This window comes from Mustela nivalis, assembly GCF_964662115.1.
Source record: "Mustela nivalis genome assembly, chromosome: 9".
In the NCBI taxonomy this organism is placed as follows: Eukaryota; Metazoa; Chordata; class Mammalia; order Carnivora; family Mustelidae; genus Mustela; species Mustela nivalis.
Window position 1 is genome coordinate 65,919,933 of NC_139028.1, and position 21,312 is coordinate 65,941,244.

Consider the following 21,312-nt stretch of genomic DNA (forward strand, 5'->3'; position numbering starts at 1 on the left):
AAGCGTAACTTTGGGAAAAGCAGGGTTTCTCAGAGACCACATTCCTGTTAGCTCAAGACCAGGCTGCCATAAGTTGTATGAATAGCAGGGAAAAATTACCAGTCACATGTTTTTATTTATATATGCTATATACAAATACAATCCAAAAATAAAACCTATAATTCATATGCCAATTTGGTAAAGTAGACATTAAAGCAAGATAAAAATGTTATTTCTCAATCTAACATTATGTGTGTGGAAATAGAAATAGCGAAATATTTTCTTTATAAGAGCAACAAAATACATTTTAAAACTATAGAAATAAATTTAACACAAATAATTTTATTGAAAAATTTTAAAAAGTTAATGAAACATCTATCATATATTCTTGGATGTGAATGTTTATCATCATAAATGTTGATTCTCTTACATTTAATCTATAAAAATAATGTAATTCTTGTTAAGATTCTAAAACTCTTGTTGTTTTACGAGAGGGAGATCACTTTATACCATATTAAGTCAGACTAAGAGGCTACACTAATAGATCAATGATATGTGATTATATACATGACACATATATATCAAAATCCATGATAAGGTCTGTAAAATAATGTATATACGTATGAAGAGGGCATCAAATATTCCTGTCTTCTGGTTTCTCTGCTGTGTAACTGTTTAACTCCTCCAGTTTCCTCAGCTGTTGGGATATAGATGTGGTGGGGAAAATTAACAACAACAAAACAACAACAGACACACACTTGAGTGGCTGTGACAAGACCTAGATCCTGGCCTCTTTGTGCCATGGGTCTGTAGTGTAACAGTGGGTAGACCACTGCCATTCTCTGGAGCTTGTAAGTTTTCCTTAATATACACATGTACACTTGCAAGGACAGGGAGGGCATCCATGTATATGAGCTTATGTGTGCCTGAGTGACCATTTCAGGCACAGTGAGCTGAGTTCTTGTCATGGAAACCTTTGTACTAGGTAGTCTTGAGCCACCAAATGTGGAGGGGCACCCTCCTCATTGAGCACAAGCCACCTTCTTGGACTGTAACCTCTTGAGTATTCTCTCTCTAATCTCCTTCATCTTGACACTGTAGAGAATAGGGTTTATCAGTGGAGGAAGCAGGAAGTGGACATAGGAGAGGAGAGTATGGGCAGGCTGAGGTACTGGCACCTGGAGACGGTCAATGAGGGCCAGGAGGATCATGGGCACGTAGAAGAGGAGCACAGCAGAGAGGTGGGCTGCACAGGTTTGACCAGCCTTCCAGCGATCCTCGCTGGATCCCAAACCTTGCAACACCCTGCCAATTAGGCCATAGGAGAAGAAAATAAGCAGGGGATCTAATCCCATGGCTGACAGAACCACAAAGAGGCTGTAGACTGCACTCCAAGCTCCTGGGCAGGCCAAATGGACTATATCTGGGTGCAAGCAGTAAGAATGGGTCAGAACCTGTGGGTGGCAGTAGGGCATGTGGGCCAGGAGGAATGGCAGGGGCAGGTGGAGACCCAGGCATCGGAAAACGATAGCCAGGCCAATCTTGCTAACGACATCGTTGGTGAGGAGCGTTGGATAGTGGAGAGGGCGGCAGATGGCTAGTGCTCGATCTAAGGCCATGGCGAGCAAAACAGAGGACTCCATGACAGAAAAGACATGGACAAAGAACATCTGTAGGAGGCACGCTGATGCAGGGACAGCATGGACACCAGCAAAGGCAAGACCCAGCAGGGTGGGCATCAGGGCTGTGGCCAAGCCAACGTCAGACACACTCAGCAGGAAGAGGAAGAAGTACATTGGGCGGTGCAAGGTGGAATCCAGGGCAATGACCCAGAGGATAGTACTGTTGCCCAGGGCAGAGAGAAGGTAGATGGTGATGAGTGGTATCGTCCACCAGGAGGGTACAGCTGACAGACCTGGCATGCCCACCAACAAGAAGGTGGGGGCCATTGAAGTGTTATTAGGGGCTGTCTGGTTGGGGAATGTTGACATAGTTCTGGATCCACTTTGAACTCTGGAATCTGGAAAGAGATTGGAAAGATTTAATTAATATTTTGACACATTTGCATGATACTATCTAAAACAGTCTGCCTCCTCCTTCCCCAGGCCCCAGCACACACATGCTTTCATGTTCCCTCCCTTCCCTGCATACACATATATTCTAATATCTATACCATACTCATCTCTTACCTTGGCAGTTTTTCTAAAGCTGTTCTTAAATCTGTTTCTCTCGGTAGACTGTTTCCCGACTTTCCTTTAACCCTGCCTTTTCTTGTAGCTTTTCCCTAACTCATGTTCTGTCATCAATGGCAAACACCTGCAAGGGGGTCTGTATTCCTATAAATACCTTTTTGGCTCCCCTCAACTCTAGACATTCTGACTTCTGTGTTGCCTTACACACTCACATTTCAGTGGACTTTCATGCTCTCATTAAAGTCATCTTTAATGTTGGGAGCCATGAGGCCTGGTCGAGTTTTGAACTGTTGAAGAAGGCCTAATCCTGCCGAGGGCCAGATAGCCCCACAGATAAGCATGGTCTGACAATCTCTTGCCTTTTTCTCTGATCCCCGTGTCTCTCTCAAATTAAGAACCCCTTGCTCATCTGCTGCAAACATCTCTCAGTCTTGTGGGCCAGAGTAACTTCAAGGAGGTAAATTATTCTGTACCTAGGACAATGGAGAACTTTAGATGTGTACCGCAGTAGACAATTTCCTCCCTAGGTTGTTGTTTGTCCCAGGCTTTCACAGCTGAGCCATTGATATAATACCCTGCCTCCTGCAAAGGTAACGCCTTCTCATTCCTACTTCTCTTCTATATACTTAGTTTCTCTAGATAGCTTCTCGTTTTCTATTAACCTATATCTTGTTTTCCTGCAGACCCCAGAATAAGTTACCAAAAAGCTCATATCTGTGCTACCTCCCATGGCTTTCAAGAAGCAAGACCCTGTCCCCCATCCCTGGCTCCAGTCTGTACCATCTTAACTAGAATAACGTGTGCTGAACAAAGAGAAATTGTCTGATGAGTACTTGAGTCCTTTGATGTCCTTTGCACAAATGTAACCCCCAAGTAAACTGCCTATATAAGAAGCTCTAAAATCAGAATAAAGTGGAGATGCCTGACTACTGACCAGAACTCGCTGTGTGGTTCTCTCATTCCTCTCGCCGACACCGCCCTTCCTTCAGGGACACCTGGAACTGCCGAGGCTGGACCCCGGTACTTTAATTACTTCTTTAGTACTAAATCAAGGGGCACTCATATTTTCTAAACTAATGTATTTCTCAATGACCTTTGGCTGTTATGAATCCAGTTTCTCCTTTTTTTTTTTTTTTTTAAATTCTACCTCTCAGAAGTTAACTGCTCAGTTCACCTTGCTGTGTGTTCTATCCATGGTATATCTTGGCATTTTTGAGAGATCTTTATTTGGGTCTCTTCTTTTACTTCAGTGGTCTTATCTACACTCAATGACTTTATACCTGAACTCTGTAGCCTGATGAATCACAAATATATCCCCTTAGATCATTGTATTTTCTCTTTACCCTGGAAATCTCTACCCTTATAGAGATATAAAAATAAATATATTTTTATATAAAAATATAAAAATAAATATATACCATTTATTTTTATTTTATTTTATTTTAGAGAGAGAGCAGATCTGGGGAGGGAGAGAGGAAGAGGGATAGACAGAGGGAGAGGGAGAAGCAGACGCCCTGCTCAGCAGAGAGCCCTAAGTGGGGCTCTATCCCAGGACCCTGGGATCATGATCTGAGCCAAAGGAAGATGCTTAACCAACTGAGCTGCTCAGGTGCCCCTGTCCCATTTATTTTAAACTCAAATAACCCAAAACAGATCTTCACAAATGAATCTTAAAACCTCTTACAGTTTCCTCAGGAGACAGTGGTAAGGAAATTGCAACAATGACAAAGGAAAAAAAGTAAAAAGGGAACATATCTTGATTTTCTAAGTCAGCCTGTGATACTGCCACTCCCCAATTTCCCAAAATAAAGGCCCCACAATTAACCTCACTTCACATATAATGTCCAAATATTTTTTCTAATTTCAGCAAGAAGGACTGAGCACACACAGTCTTATCTCCTTCCTTCAGTCAAATGCCCCGAAAAGTTAGAACTGAAATTCCACACAAAGGACCACGAAATTGTGATGTGGGGAAAAGAAAAACAAAAACATGCTAAGTTATGTTCTTAGGGGAATAGTATGAATTAAATTAATACAATGTATAATTATAATAATTATAAAACATAAATATAATACATAATACATAAATATAATTACATTTATGTATTATAATCATAACTATAATAAATTAAATTAATAAATAAAATATGTAAATCCATTAATTTTAATAATCTTAACATTTTAACAGATTTAATATTTAATTAATTATATTAATAGAGATTCAATTGATATCAATTTGATTAATATTAATTTAATTCAATAATTTAATATTTAATGATTAATTTAATATTATTAATAACTTAATATTAAATAATTTTAATAATTCTAATAAATTGATTAAAATTTAAAAATTAATGATATATAAATTGTATTATATAAATTATATTAATTATGTGAATTATATATTTATATATACATAATTATATAGATACAAATGATTTATAATAATATATTATATATATTAAACATGCATTATATATTATATATATAATATAATCTGAAAATACAATCTGAATACAATACAATCTGGAAATAAAATTAAGATAATTTTATTTACAATAACATCAAAAATTTTAAAATAGGAATAAATTTAACAAATAATATACTGCTGTACACAGAAAACTATGAAACAATGCTGAGAGAAATTAAAGAACCTCCAAAATGGAAAGACATTCTCTATTTATGGATTGGAAGACTCGATATAGTCAATATAGTTAAAATATTTATAAATATGGAATATTTAGGTATCTCTTAATTATCTCCCAAATTACCTATAGTTTCAACAATACACCTAACAAAGGGCCAGAGGTTTTTTGTAAAAACTGCTAAGCTTATCTTAAAGTTTATACGGAAATGGTATGGAATTAGAGGAGCCAAAATTATTTGGGAAGAGAAAAAACAAAGTTGGGAAAGTTATACTACCTAACTTCAAAATTTATACTCAAGACAGTGCGTAAAGACAAATATACAGACCTATGGAATAGAATGAGAGCCTGGAAGTGAGCTCAGGTATATATGTCTACTGATCTTCAAAGATGTCAAGAATATGCAGCGGAGAGGAAGATCTCCTTAAAAATTGGTGTTGGGGGACACCTGGGTGGCTCAGTTGGTTAAGCAGCTGCCTTCGGCTCAGGTCATGATCCCAGCATCCTGGGATCGAGTCCCACATCGGGCTCCTTGCTCAGCAGGGAGCCTGCTTCTCCCTCTGCCTCTGCCTGCCATTCTGTCTGCCTGTGCTCGCTCTCTCTCCCTCTCTCGCTGATAAATAAATAAAATCTTAAAAAAAAAAATTGGTGTTGGCAGAACTGATATCTATATGCAAAATAATTAAATCGTACTTGTATCTTATACCATACATAAAAATAAATTAAAAATAGCTTAAAGATTTAAACATAAAATCTTTAAATCTTTAAATCTTTATGTTTAAATTTAAACATAAAGTCTGAAACTGTGGAAGAAAACATAAGGGAAAAGCTTTATGACATTGGAATTGGCAGGAATTTCTTTTTATTTTTTTAAGATTTGTTTGCTTATTTTAGAGAGTGAGTACATGAGCAGAGGGAGAGGCAGAGGGAGAAGAAGTGGGAGAGAGAGAGGGTAGCAGACTCCCTGCTGAGTCGGAAGCCCACTGTGGGACTGGGTCTCAGGATCATAACCTGAGCAGAAACCAAGAGTCTTACTTAACAACTGAGCCACCCAGGCACCCCTTGCAGTAATTTCTTCTATCTGACACCAAAAACACAAATAGCAAAAGCAAAATTAGACAAATGAAACTACATCAAACTTAAAACTTCTGCACAGCAAAAGAAACAGTCAACAGAGTGAGAAGTCAGCCTAAATAAAAGGGAAAATGTTTGCAGACTGTATCTGATAAGGGTTTAATATCTAAAGTGCTGTGAAGTGTGTAAACCTGGTGATTCACAGACCTGTACCCCTGGGGATAAAAATATATGTTTATAAAAAATTAAAAAATTAATAAAAAAATAAATAAAATACATAAGAAACTCCTACAACTTAATTACAAAAAACAAATCAATTTTTAAAAGACAAAAGAACTGAACAGACATTTTTCTAAAGAATACATGGAAATGGCAAACAGGTATATAGAAAGATGCTCAACATCACTAATCATCAGGGAAATGCAAATTAAAACCATAATTAGAGATCAATTCACACCTGTTAGGATGTCTGTTAGAAAAAAAAAAAAATGATGATGAGTTGGTCACAATAGAGTAATTGGAACCCTTATAACTTCGTATGCCTAGTTATGTAAAAACGGTGCAGCCAGTATAGAAAATGGTATGGTCCTTCCTCAAAAAAATTAAAAACAGGATTATCATATGATCCAACCCTCCTGCTTTTGGTTGTATATTCAAAAGAATTGAAATCAGAATCTTAAAGAATATCTGCTCTCCTGTCTGCACTGCAGCATTCTTCACAATAGCTAATCTATGGAAATGACCTAAATGTCCATCAGTGGATGGATGAGTGGATAAAGAAAAAGTGGTGTATACATACAATGGAATATTATTCTGCCTTAAAAATGCAGGAAATCCTGCCATATGCTGCAATGGGGATGGATCTGGAGGACTTTATGCTGAGTGAAATAAGCCTTGTTGTTACAGAAGGACCAATCCTGCATGATTCACTTATATGAAGTATAGTCAAACTTAGAGAAGAAAATGGTGGCTTCCAGAATCTGAGGTGGAGGGAGATCAGGAATGAATGTTCAATGAGTATAAAGTTTCAGTTATGTAAGATGAATAAATTCTAGAGATCTTCTTACAACACTGTGTCTATAGTTAACTTAAAATTTTGTCAAGAGGTTAGATCTCATGTTAAGTGTTCTAATAACAACAACAACAACAAAAAGAATCACAACAACAACAAAATCTCATAACAATGGTACCATATAGGGGTTGAAAAATAAGGGAAAGAATGGGACAGAGTGTCCCAGAATGGGACAACATTTGCCACTTAAATTACTAAAAAGTTTAAATTTGGAATATTTAAGGAACTACAAATAAGACAGAGATGGGCAATCTGATGTAAAAATCTAGCAAAATATGAGATGTTATTTTATATAGGAATATATATTGGGGGTGCTTGGGTGGCTCAGTTGGTTCAGTCTGCCTTCAGCTCAGGTCACGATTCCAGTGGCTCTCTGCACAGTGGGGTTCCGCTTCTCCCTCTCCCTCTGCTCCTCCCCCTGCTTGTGCTCTCCTTGTGCACTCTCTCTCTCTCAAATAAATTAAAAAAATGATCTTACCAAAAAATGGAATATATTTAAATATTAAAGAAATGTGTAATTCTCTTAGTGGTTACTAAGAGAATACATATTTACAAAATGATAAAACATTTTTTACCTGTCGTGTGGGATAAAATAGTAAAATTTGATAAAATTATATGCTAGAAAAGATATTAAAAGACTGCTCTTAACCAAGGCTGTCAACTATAAAATTTTATACCTTTTTTGGGAGCAATTTGGTACATTTCATCAAAATAAAAAATTTAGGGTGCTTGGGTGGCTCAGTGGTTAAGCCGCTGCCTTCAGCTCAGGTCATGATCCCAGGGTCCTGGGATCGAGTCCCGCATCAGGCTCTCTGCTCAGCAGGGAGCCTGCTTCCCTCTCTCTCTCTCTCTCTGCCTGCCTCTCTGTCTACTATGATCTCTCTCTGTCAAATAAATAAATAAAATCTTTAAAAAAAATAAAAAAATAAAAAAAATAAAAAATTTACTTAACCTACAATTCTAGTTCTTGTTCTATCTGAGAGAAAGACCCATATGCATGAAGAGACAAAGTATTTTTTGTTTGCAAGAGGAGAACATAAGTAGAATAGAGTTCTTCATAATTCTCATATTCTGATAACTAATTAATCCGAGAAATGGTCATGGTGCATAGTAGTTTTAATGGTTAAGAGTGAAAATATATTGTTGAGTTAAAACATATGCATAATGATTTATCCATTATGGTATCATCTATGTTTTAAAAGGCCCTTAATGCTATCCCCCAGAGAGCTACATTTGTGTCTAAGTGTCTAGAAGTCCTGGACAGATTTGCATTACTTGATTTGATTAAAGAAGTAATGGGGGGAGCAAGAGGACTAATACTTAATTGAAGATAGGATTCAAAGATGACTCTGGCCTTAACCTCAACACATTAATTTTTCTTGGAAAGGTATATTCTCATACCAAATGAATAACTATAAATTACTTAGTATAACTCCATTGTCTCATCTCAATCTTTTCTTCTGTAACCACTTTTACTCATAAACAGTGTTTTGGGTTTTGCTAAGGTTTCCTGCTGCCAGTTCTTCTGCCTTCCAAACCTTCTTCCACATAGATGTCACAGTGTTCTTTCTAATTTTCAGTCTGGTAATGTGGCTTCTTTCCTTTAAGCCCTCTGATTTTGTACTGCTTTAAAATAAAAACCACACCTTTTTTTTTTGTCATAGAAACCTCTTCACCATCTGGCCCCAAACAACCTTTTACTGCTTAACTCATTTCTGTTCTACTTCTACACATGCATTTTAGCCTTCCAGGGCTATTACGATTCCTCAGAGATACCGTTAATTTTCACAGGTACAAAAAAAAAATACATTTTGTAAGTAGAAAGTCATCCTCTCTCATATGTATCAAGTTCCAACTCAGACAACCCCTGCTGACCACCTTTTCTCAAACAGGCTCTGGGCTAGATTATTTACCCTCTCTTATCACAGGGTAGCACATTCTCTGATACAGTCCTTAATTATTCTCAATTACTAATATTTCTTTCTATGCCTTCTTCAATGGAACAAATAAAGAGATGGTTCTTTATTTCATTCATTGTTGTGAATCCAGTTCTTGGTTTATATTAAACTACACATAAATATGCTTCATAAACCTTTTATACTTCCATTTTACACATTTGCAATTCTTTTTCTCTAAATTTTCTCGTGGATTTGATCCCTCTTTCCGAAATGCCCACTTAGTTTTATTCTTCTATAAACTGTCAACTTTCTCAAAGTCTTCCCATCCACTCCTCATGTACGTACACCTCATATTAGTTTCTCCAAAATATTATTCTTTTCTTCAGTGGTGTCCTTTCTTCTCAGTGTGCTTCTAGTCCCCACCCTCTTGGAGTCTCTACCTCTGCCTGAAGGAACCCCTCGATGGAGCCGCTTCGGAGTGGCTAGGCTTGCAATGCGGAGCACAGAGGTGGCTCCTGAATCCTACCCATTTCACAGAACATTCCTGCTCATGAGAAACAAGCTAGGCAAGCTAGGTAGTGGATAGACTTAATAAAGGCAAAGCAGGAAGAAGTCTGGGACAGATGTGTTTTGGAAGAAACCTCAGAGGCTTTTATGGGAATATTTAAAGCTCCGCGTGGGACCTTCATATTTGACAGGTTTACTCTTTCCCAGAATTTTGAAAGTGCTCTCATGTACACCTAATGAGCATACAAGAAGCACCTGTGCTTTCTGGCATTTACACTATTCAAACACAAAAAGGTGCTTATATTTGGTAGTTGATGTGTATTCCCACATGTAACAGACATATATGCACACACTCACACACATGCACACCACGCAAACACACACTTAATCACTTTGATACCAGAAACACTCATGTAAAGAAGGTTTATATTCACTGACAGAAATATTTTCGAGGCCAATGCATATCAAACTAACAGGTATTCAAATAAAAATGTAACTTACACATACATTCAAGGGCGCAGAAATGTGTATATGCTCATTCCCTGAGATAGAAGCACTTCTGAATACCTCCTGATAGAAATGCGTGTCTCCGGGAAAAGGCGTGTGGAAGCAGAAGTGCCTGTAGGTGCGTGTATGTTGTCATCTACGCACTCATCTCCACAAACTGTGGATGCCAAATGCTCTTCACCAATCTTTTGCCACCACACCCAGTCAAAGATAGGTAAATTTAAAGATTCAGTCATTCTCCAAAACAGCAAATGAGTAACCTTTCTCTCCTCACAGACACACATATTCACCAAAAGTTCACAAACGTCCCTTCAATATGCAGCCACATGCCTCCATCATGCATATATATGGTGTGTATGTGTGTGTGTATATATACATCTGTATGTATCAGAAATATATATCATACATTTCATATATATGTGATATATATAGATATATAGATATATCTATATATATATCAGAAATGCAGAGAACCGTAAACATACATCTTGAGTCCCATCTCACATCACTCAATTAGGCAACTTTATTTTACTTCATGTATCTGATATTGCTACAAAGGTAAGTAAGCTCCCTTTTTCTCAAACGGAAATCTTGTTCTCTATAGATTTAATTCTATGACTCAAACCTTAAAGTGCAGGCATTGTCACCAAAATGTGTATAAACACCGAATGCTGTTTTGGGGGAGAGAAGAAAGGTTTTATTCATTACCAGATTCACTGCCTTCTATCTGAAAGACAGATGGAAATAGGATATTTGATTATAGGGCAGGTTTCATGCTGGTGTCATGGAGAGATCTGAGCAGCCACACAGGGATAAGAGTATTATGGGCAAATTTGCTCACTTTACATATGTGTCCTACATCTAGTCCTGGCAATTGGGGCCCTCACCATAATTCTCCCGCTATTTACCAGCATTGAAGACTGTATGTCAGATAGAGTCTGTGGTTGCTGATGAATGCTGCAGTATTCGGATGGCTTCAAGAAGTGGCCAATGTGTGAAGATTTAGAGCATCAGCTCTCTAGCAGTTGGCCCTTAGGGGGTAAAATAGAGTAGGAAGAAATGGCTAAGACAGTGGATTTGTCTCCAAGGCAATAATTGCCCCTCCATATCCTGAGAGGCCCCCTGGGGGCCTCTGGACTGTACTGAAGGAGATCTCTTTAGTGCTGAGCACCAAGCAATCCACTGGAAACTGGTGGTATATCCCATGGATAACCACTTAACAAAGTATGAGATCAAATCAGGTACATTATTGAATACTGATATGCTAAGAGACCTATGCACATCAGGAGCACAAGAAAAACAAACATAGATGTGGGAGGGAGGAATAAAACAATCTAGGGAAGAGGAATGATTAGATAAGTTGGCCTAAATTTAGAAAATAACCTCCCATGTTCTTAGTCTCAAATCTTGGTGGATAGTTGGAATATAAGGCAACGATCAGTTCTCCTGATCCCTATAGCCAGGCGATTGCTCAGGCTGTGTCTTTACTGGACAGATAGAGCTTTGCCCTGAAGAATCTGGAAACAAAAGACATTGGCAGGTTATTATTGGGCAAAGTAAGCAAAAAATCAGGCCATATGTGGGGGACAGCAGATACCACCACTGAATTTTTGAGGTCCCCCAATTCCACCATCCAGAGTTTTGGTCACCAGTAAACTTAAAACTTCACTATGCAGTTTGGAAACATCCTTCCGTGATCTATTTGGTCAGCAACATCTGTTCCATGTGACCTCCTCATTCTAAAGTATGATGTTAAATACTCAGTCCCAATTCCAAATAGACCGCATGCTTGGTCATGTCCTTGACTTTGCACCGACAGTTACCGTCCCTTCTCTCCAGTCTTCCATCTCAGGAAACGACTTTTCCTTACTAGAACTCAGATGCTACCAGCTCCCACAGACCTTCTATTGTATTGCTCCCTCCAGGGAATCACTCTTTCTTCTATTACTCTGTGCACCCCTCTCCCATAAGCAAGTGCACTACTGGAACTCTTCCCCTGCCTTCCTACTGCTCTTTGAACTAACTGAAGACAAGTACTATCTTTTGCATTTTCATTCCTGTAATAACATCTTTCCATTAGACATGAAATCAGTTTGTTGAATTCCATGAATGTTTTAAAGAGTCATCTTAGGTAAAAAATGTGTTTCACTGCCCAGATTCTGAGCGCCATGGTTCCCTCCCTTCTATAGAGGGCACCATGATTTTCTGATCTCTCCACCGGTTCCATCCCAATCCTTTAGCCCCCGTCTACCTTCCAGCTCTTCAAAAATTGAAATTTTCTGAGAATGGTCAAATTCTTTGCCCTATTTCCTTTCTATCCTTTCTGGCTCAGAAACAGAAACTGCCACACCTATTTCTCCCTCCTCCTCCCTCTTTCTTGTTTCACCTCCACTCACTGTGCACTCCTCACTTATTTTATCACTCTCACCCTGAGTCTTATTGTCCCTCCCCAAACCTGCTTCTCCCTCTTTGCAGTTCACTCACCACACTTGGTTCTCCCAGTGACCCTCACACACTTTGATGTTCTAGTAGACTGACTCAGGTGTACTCTTTCTGCAACTCTTATTGTAGCCCATCTGGGCGAGTGGGTGGGGTGTGGGTTACAAGAAAGGTGAGCCCAGATGTCCAACCTCTTATTGCCTGAGCCCCATGGGGAGCCTCAGTGAGAATGCTGTGGTTAGTTAAGGGCCAGTTGTTCTGCCCAGAGGAAGTACCATGATGACCTTTGAACTGCAGCGGGAATGGAAGAGTCCCACCATCCTTAACATCCAGTCCTGTCCTCATAGCCTGTGAAGCAGGTTCCCCTCTACCCCATACTAATCCTGAGCATCTTGTCCTTATAGGTCCTGGTGTTGTGTCTCACTCTGGCCTGTCTGCTCTTTGACCATTACCACAACCTCTCCCCAGCCTTTTTTTCAGAGAGCAGATAATGAGCCCTAGAGAGTGCCCCAGGCTCAGTCCACAGGGACACCTTCTGGTTTTGTTGCTTGTTTCTGTTTTAACTAATTGCCCTTATCTCAGTGGGGTACCACATGGTGCTAATGGCTCTAAGGTCACCGGTTCTATCTCTGCAGAGCTCATTTAGTCATTTTGCTTTGCATCCTCAGGCTAAGCCCTAAATCAATTCAAAGACTACAGGGGTAGAGAATGGTCTCTTATCTTTGTGACAGTTTCGTCCCCATCCCTGGCCACATGCACACTGCTATCCATAAAGTCAATTCTCTCTGAAATCCAACAGCTAGCTGACTGGACCCCCTCATTCCTCTGGCCCAGTCATTTTGGCTCACTCTCTTTCTCTCTCTTTCCTTCTCTCTTTCTTTTCTGTACTTCGCATTTTCTCATTCTCCCTGCCATTTCTTGTTCTTTATAGATGCCGTGTTTTCTCATAGATCAGATATCACCAGGCAACCTGCTCCCCATGCCGGCTTGTAGCTTTTCCTTCACACCCTGGACATAATCAGCCCAAATCTCCATAAATGCTCATTGTGTGCCATGCTGTCCGCTGCTCCTCCCCTTCCAGAGAACTTCCAGGGTGCTTTTGTTCCTGTAATCCCTGCAGCAGACCTGGGTAACCAGATCCCAGCTCGTGGGTTTACCCAGCGCATCCCTGTTACTTCTACTCCCTTTCAGGAGATGCTGCCTTAATCTCTCTATCCCCAGGGCACAGCTACACTTCTCCTGGACTCAGGTTACCCTCCTCAGAACTCCTTCCAGCAATTCTAGCAGGTGTGATCTGTTGGACCTAAAGCTGCCCTCAAACTCTGCAGCCAAAGTTTAACCCCATGGTGAATGGATCTGAAGACATGGACAAAGTCAGTCTTAGCACCTCAAACACCTGCAACTCCATAACCAGGTCCTGTCTCGGGCTCCCTGATTGGTTCAGTGAATGATTTTATATCTTTCTGTCATCCTGGGATCCAGGGCTGCCTCTTCTCTGACCTCTAAATCATAGGAAGGGCCTCATATCTATCTGTACTCTGGTTTCCCGGATCTTCAGGATAGCCATTTATTCATGTGATAAATGAACAGATGGCTTACTAGGCTGGAGGAAGGGACAAAATTAAACCATCCTTGGGTCCCTCCTTTTCTTAGATCAACATTCGATTTTATGTTTCAGGAGCCCACAGCTGTGTCTTTCTGATTTAGACTGTCTTGGTAAAAATCCTCACTTTGCCGCTTTCTAGCTGTAAGGCTGTAGACAAGCTACTTCACACATCTCTGGGCTTCCGTTTCCTCATCAAGAAAAAGAATTGGGATGAAATGTGAGTGAGGTATCCAGTTAAAGATAGCTGGGATATAGTGGGAGATACTGGGAGATAGCTTAAACAAGTGCTGGAGATTAAGGAGTGCACTTGCTCTGATGAACCCTGGGTGTTGTTTGTAAATGTTGAATCACTGCATTGTACACCTGAAACTAACTGGAATTTAAATAAAACCTGAAAAAAAGATTCAGCAAATACCATTTTTGCTCACTGTCAATGTTGCCACAGAAATATAGCAATTAGAACAAGAATCCATGCTAAATTTCATGACAAATTCTCAGATTGGATATCCATCAGTACAAGCTCACTACACGGCAACTATTTAACATTTGCTGGGAGGGAAGGAGTAAGCAAATGCTATGCTAGTGGTTGTAGAGGCCAGCAGCAGGCTGCCAAAATGTACCACAATGGCATCCTGGATATTTTGAAGTGAAACTACCTGGGTAACAGCCAGTGCAGGGACACTCAGACAGTTTTCTGTCACTCCTAAAAGCAGGAAATATATTTCCCAACTGAAGAACAGGACATCCCTATCACCAAAGATAGAAACTTTAAAGCTGAGAAAGCTTCAAAAATAAACCTTGCTACTTTTTTACTACTAATAAAGTAAATTTCACTTACTGAAAATTTCACTTCCTTAAACTCCAAAATGTCTGTTTTTATTCTGCCAACTTCTCACACATTTATTTTCTCTCTGTATGAAATGTATAAAAACTGCCTACCTTGGTCATTTGTTTGGATCTCAATTTCATTATTAGGCCTGTGTGCTCTTAATGAAATGTAGGGTTTTTCTTCTGTCAATCTGTTTCATGTAAATTTAACTCTTTAGTCTAACAAGAAGAACCTTGGACAGAGGAAAATTTGTTCCTCCTCTTCATAATCTATCTAGGTAACCTCATTGCTCCCAAATAAGCTAGTGTTCCCAAAAATATATGTGACAATGGAATTCAACATTTTTGCTAGGAAAAGAACATATCTACAGCCCAAGTGAGTGGACTAATAGAAAAAACAAACCAGACTTAGTCTGTAGGCTCTCTTACTCGTTGGCTGTTGACTGGCTATCACTTTCCTGTATTAGAATCTGCTCTTATGTGTGTGGTCTACTCCTCTTTCAAAGCCCATAATGGCATGTTGAATCCAACACATTTTCATGGGCAAAACTCTCAGTATATTGAAAATACAAGGTGAATTTCCATACTCTCATAAAGGACATCTATAACTAACATTATAATTAATGATTAAAGACTTAATATTTTCTCCCCAAGATTGGGGGAAAAGGCAGGAGCATATGCTGTCATCATTCTTATACAACATTTTGCTGGAAGTCCTGTGCAGTACAATGAGGGTATATAGAATGCATAGAGAAACATAGATTGGAAGGGATAAATACATAACTGTGTATTCACAGATAGCATGACAGTCTATATTTAAAACCCCCCAAGAAATCTGTGAGAAGGTCCTAGAAACTTAAAGGCAAGTTTAGCAAGATGACAGGATATAAGGTCAATATAAACAAATCAGTGATATTTCTACATGCTAGGAATGAGTAATGAAAAGTGGATTTTGTTAAAGTACCATTTATAATAGCACCAAAATGACACACCAGGGTATGTAGCTAATGAAATTTGTGCAGGGTTGTTAGCTGAAAACTATAAAACATTGCTATAAAAAAAAAAAAAAACCACACATGAGATGACCTAAATAAATGGTGAAAATGAACACTTTTTAAGGTACCATTTCTATCCAGATTGTTCTAAAGGTTTAATGTAATGCCAATCTAAATCCCAGCCATGTTTTTGTAGACCTGTGTAAGCTGATTCTAATTTGTTTACCTTGTGGGTACCTGGGTGGCTCTTTATTTCTGCTCAAGTCATGACCTCAGGGTTGTGGGATTGAGCACCATGCTCCACACTCAGTACAGAGTCTGTTGGAGATTCTCTCCCCCTTCTTCTCCTTGTCCCTCCCCCTGCTCACACACACTCTCTCTCAATAAATAAATAATCTTATAAATAAATAAATAAATAATAAATAATAAATGTACATACAAAATCAAAGGAACTAATATAGACAAAACAATTTTGAAAAAGATGAGAAAGTTTGAAGACTCTCAATACCTGACTTCTAGACTTTCTATAAAGCTACAATAATTGGAAGGATTTGATTTTGGCAAAGGGGTAGACACATAAATCAGTGAAACAGTATAGAGAATATACAAGACCTACAGAAATAAATCAATTTACTTTCAAACAAAATAATCATAAACCTAAGTGTAAATCATAATACTATAAAACTTCTAAAAGAGGAAGTATGAGAAAATCTTTGAGACTTTTTGGCATGCCAATAATTTCTAAATTAGACACAAAAAGCACAACCTAAAGCAAAAAACATATATATATATTTCATCAAAATATTTTTATAAGATATCTTTTTATAAAAATGTTTCATGAAAGACACTGCTAAGAGAATTAAAAAACAAGAAAGACTAGGGAGACAAGTCACAAATCACATAAACAACAACATTTTTTTAATCAAATTATATATTTTTAAAAAACTATAAATTCAAAAAAATAGTAACCCAATCAGAAATAATAGGCCAAATATTTGAACAGATATTTCACCAGAGAAGATATATATATGGCAATAAACACATAAAAAGAGGCTCAACATTATTAATCATTAAGAAAATATAAATTAAAACCACCATAATGAGATGTCAATATATACCTGTAAGAATGACAAAAAAAATTGATAATTGAAGTTGCTGGTTGGAACAAAAGCAACTAGGATTTTCATACACTGGTGATGGGAATACAAAACTGTACAACCACTTTGAAAAGCAATATGGTAATTTTTAGAAAGCTAGACACATACTTAAGATATACCTGGGGTATTGTATTGCATGGAAGACTGGGTGATATATGCAAACAGTGAATCTTGGAACACTACATCAAAGACTAATGATGTACTGTATGGTGATTAACATAATAAAAATAACAAAAATTAAAACATCTGTAAAAAAAGATATATGCCTGGGATATCCACTTCTAGGTATTTAAACCAGAGAAATAAAAACTTACATACATATAAAAAGCTATGTGTGAATGCTTATAAGAGCTTTATTTATAAGCAAATGTCCTTCAACCACCAAGTGGATAAACAGAATATCACCTATACCCATTCAATGAAACACTGTTTAGCAATAACATGGATAAATCTCAATGCTTATGTTAAATGTAAAAAGTCAGGTTTGAAAGATTATTACTATTTAATGGACCAAAGTTATAGGGTCAGACAACAGATTAGTAGTTGTCAAGGGCTTGGCGTATCAACTATAAGGGATATAAACTATAAGGGATCAAATATAAGGTGTATCATAAGGGTCTGTTTTGGGTTGATGGAACTTTTCAGTATTTGGATTAAAGAGGTGGTTACATGACTCTATGCATTTAACAAAATTAATAGAATTGCACAAAAAGAAGTCAATTTCATTGGATATAAATTTTAAAACCATTGAAAAATGGAAACTCTCGTAAGAGCAGTTGTCAGTTTCTTTGAAATTCACCTTTCAAGGCTTATCTATCATTTTTATGTCCTTCCTCTCTCCCATTTTCTCATTGTATTATCTTCTCTTGGTTTCCTCTTTTTTTCCCTTACTTCCTTTCTTCTGTCCTTCTCAACTTCCATTTTTTTAATACAACAAATATGTTCTTTTTAAAGACTTTATTTATTTATTTGACAGAGAGAGAGAGACAGAGACAGAGACCACAAGTAGGCAGAGAGGCAGGCAGCAGCGGGGTGGAAAAGCAGGCTTCCTGCTGAGCCACGACCCAATGTGGAGCTCGATCCCAGGACACTGGGATCATGACCTGAGCCAAAGGCAGAGGCTTAACCCACTGAGCCAACCAGGTGCCCCCACAACAAATATGTTTTGATCACCTTTGCCATGCAATAAATAGCCATGGATCATGAACTGAAGCATTTGTTTTTGACAAATTCTAGTAATTCAGTTTTTTAAATGCTTCAGAAATGTATTAAGAATGAGTCAATAAGAAAGAATATGTTTTGGAGAAAATTTAGACTTGCATGAATGTTAAAAATTATCTTGATGGTGTGAAAACTGCTTAAGGAAAAACAAGATACATAGACTTATAAATTATTTATAAATGCATTTTCAGCTTCTCATGGTTTTTTCATAAGACTTTCATACAAAATCAAATTTACGTGGCAATAAAATAATTTAACTACGTGTAATAAGACATCTGTCCAGTTCGAATTTGGTTAGTGCCAAATATTATTAGAATAATATTTTCTAAAGAAATTAACAATAAGAGAAACCTCATTTCCTCATGCATAACCAAAAGAAAGAAGGAACAGGGAAGAACAAGAATAAGCAAAGCAGTTTATTTTTATGTGAATAAAAAAAAAAAACCTTAGAATGTAATTGAAGAAGTCTATGTGGGAGAAATAGAGAGTGTGGAATTGTAAACATTGTTCAATATAGAAAGAAAGGAACGATACTAGAAACATTTAAGGTATTTAATATATAATATTATATTTAATATATAAGTGTCAGGACTCCCTATTTATTGAATGACTTACAGTTTTGTATTTACATGACTAGATGGATTGAACTATCAACTGAGATAAAAAAAAGTAAAGAAATAGGGGCTCCTGGGTAATTCAGTTGGTTGAGTGTTTGCCTTCAGCTCAGGTCAATGATCCCAGGGTTCTGGGATAGAGCCCCGCATCAGGCTCCCTGCTCAGTGGGGAAACTGCTTCTCCCTCTCCCTCCTCCTGCTGGTGCTCGCTCTTTCTCTCTCTCTCTCTCTTTCTGTGTCAAATAAATCAATAAAATCTTAAAAAAAAAAAAAGGTAAAGAAATAGCCAGTTAAAGTATGGAGGAGAAAGCATAAAGTTGCTTTTAAAAATTATCGATTTCTACCGTTACATTGTTATGTATAGGAAAGCAACTGATTTCTGTGCATTGATTTTATATCCTTCCACATTACTGAGTTGCTTTATGAGATCTAATAATTTAGTGGTGGAGTCTTTGGGTTTTTCTTAAGTATCATGTCATCTGTGAAGAGAGAAAGTTGGAATATTACTCAGACATCAGAAAGGATGAATACTCAACTTTTGCATCAGCATGGATGGAACTGGGGGGGATTATGCTAAATGAAATAAGTCAAGAAGAGAAAGTCAATTATCATATGGTTTCACTTATTTGTGGAACATAAGGAATAGCATGGAAGATATTAGGAGAAGGAAGGGAAAAGATGAAGAGGGGGAAATCAGAGTGGGAGACAAACCATGAGAGACTATGGACTCTGGGAAACAAACTGAGGGTTTGGGGGGGGGTCAGTTAGCATGGTGTTGAGTAGTAAGGAGGGCGCATATTGCATGGAGCACTGGATATTATATACAAACAATGAACCATGGAACACTACTGCAGAAACTAATGATGTATTGTATGGTGACTAACATAACATAATAAAAAAATAGTTTTGGATTTGTTCATTTTGATGAATATGAGTGATGTATAGGTAAAGATGATGACCATCAGACAGATACATGTAAGTGTCTGAAACTCAACACAAAGATGAGGATCGGAGATACAGATTTGGAAGGAATCTGCTAATACATACAATTGAATGAGAAAAGCAAGAATTAAAGTAGGAAATGGAGTCAAAGACTCTAGCACTGAGGTAGGGTTAATATTGAATCTGGAAAGAGGCAATTTACTTGAACTCTGGGAAGAAAAGGATGGGTGTGGATATATTTCAAGAAGTAGCTAAGAGAGGTAAGGTACTGAGAAAGACTAGATTAAATCACCACAATTCTTTTGAATGAGTAGGGGAATGGTTTTGCTATAGAATGTGCTGAGAGAAAGACTGAGTCAGAGGGGGGGTTGGAAATGTGAATATTTGAAACTGCTTTTGATAGGAATGGTATTAATATCCAATTAAAGTGAATTGAAATAATTAATAGAAGATAGATTCTCTAAATCTATAAGACCATATAGTCTGACCTATTGCATAGTCAGTGTCCTCCATCTTTGATGAGGTTGAAATTTAAAAGGAGAGATAGTAATTGTTTAGTTTTATATTTGTACTGACGAATAGACAGAAAGTGAAAAGAAATCAGAGTCCAGGGACGTTTGGGTGGCTCAGTAGTTTAAGTGTCTGACTTGACCTTGGCTCAGGTCATGAGATCGAACCCTGTGTAGGGCTCCGCACTGAGAGTAGAGCCTGGTTGAGATTCTCTTAAAACATTTTGGTTGAGAGATTGGAATAAAATTATAGTGATCTAATTACACAAAACTCCTATTTGTCAGCATAGATGAAAAATAGGAGCAAGAGTGGATTAAGTTGCAAAATGTACCTTTGTAATGAGCAGTGAAATAAAGAGGTTAAATTATTTCAAGTAGAGCAATTCCACAGCTTAATTACTCCAATTAAAAGAATGATCATATGATGTAGAAATGAATTTTATTTTATTAAGGAACTGAACACTTTAAGAGTCTGTGGTATTGAAGAGTAATCTGTATTAATGTTAAATTACTGTGGGACTATTGTATAGATAATGGCAATTGATTAAGAAAGCTTAGTCTATGAAGCTCTTTCTATATGAGCATTTCTTCCTTATCTAGTCAGGTTTTGCACAGTGCATAGCTAGATTTATCAGGTTGATACTGAAAACTGAAAAATGCAGATAAAACATCAGGAAAAATTCATTCACTGGGGGAGAAATTTCGACTGTAGATTTCATGGGAAAATCTTGGAGTCACTTTTCTTAGAGATATTTTTGTTTGTTATTTTTGCTATGTTTTGAGAAAAATAAAGGCAACTATCATCAGTTTAGAGTGTGGAAAGAGCGCGGTGGCTAAGATGGCCTTGAGAGACCATGACTAAGCAATAAGCAGTCTCTTGAAACTGAACCCCTCCACACATATACACAAAAACAAACACTTTTTTCTATTAGGCTCCTTAATACTATCTCATATCCCAGACATGAATATCTAGGAGGTAATTTTATTGCCCTGGGGAGACCTCCTCAATCTCAGAAGCTCCAGGGAATAACCCTGCTCATTGACCCATGAAACTCTCCATGCTGTAGTAGGAGGAGGACTTTTGGAGCAGTGCAAGAAATAAAAGTCCTCATGTGGGTAGTGGCAAT

General features: G+C 37.8%; 1 protein-coding gene across 1 annotated transcript; it reads right to left on the reverse strand.

Annotated features, from left to right (window-relative positions):
- Window positions 1–1,001: 1,001 nt before the first annotated feature.
- OR51S1 (olfactory receptor family 51 subfamily S member 1) lies at window positions 1,002–1,970 on the reverse strand (the record flags this gene model as incomplete). Its single annotated transcript, XM_082682168.1, has 1 exon — window positions 1,002–1,970. The coding sequence occupies one exon, from the start codon at window positions 1,968–1,970 to the stop codon at window positions 1,002–1,004; it is 969 nt and encodes a 322-aa protein (XP_082538294.1).
- Window positions 1,971–21,312: the final 19,342 nt, after the last annotated feature.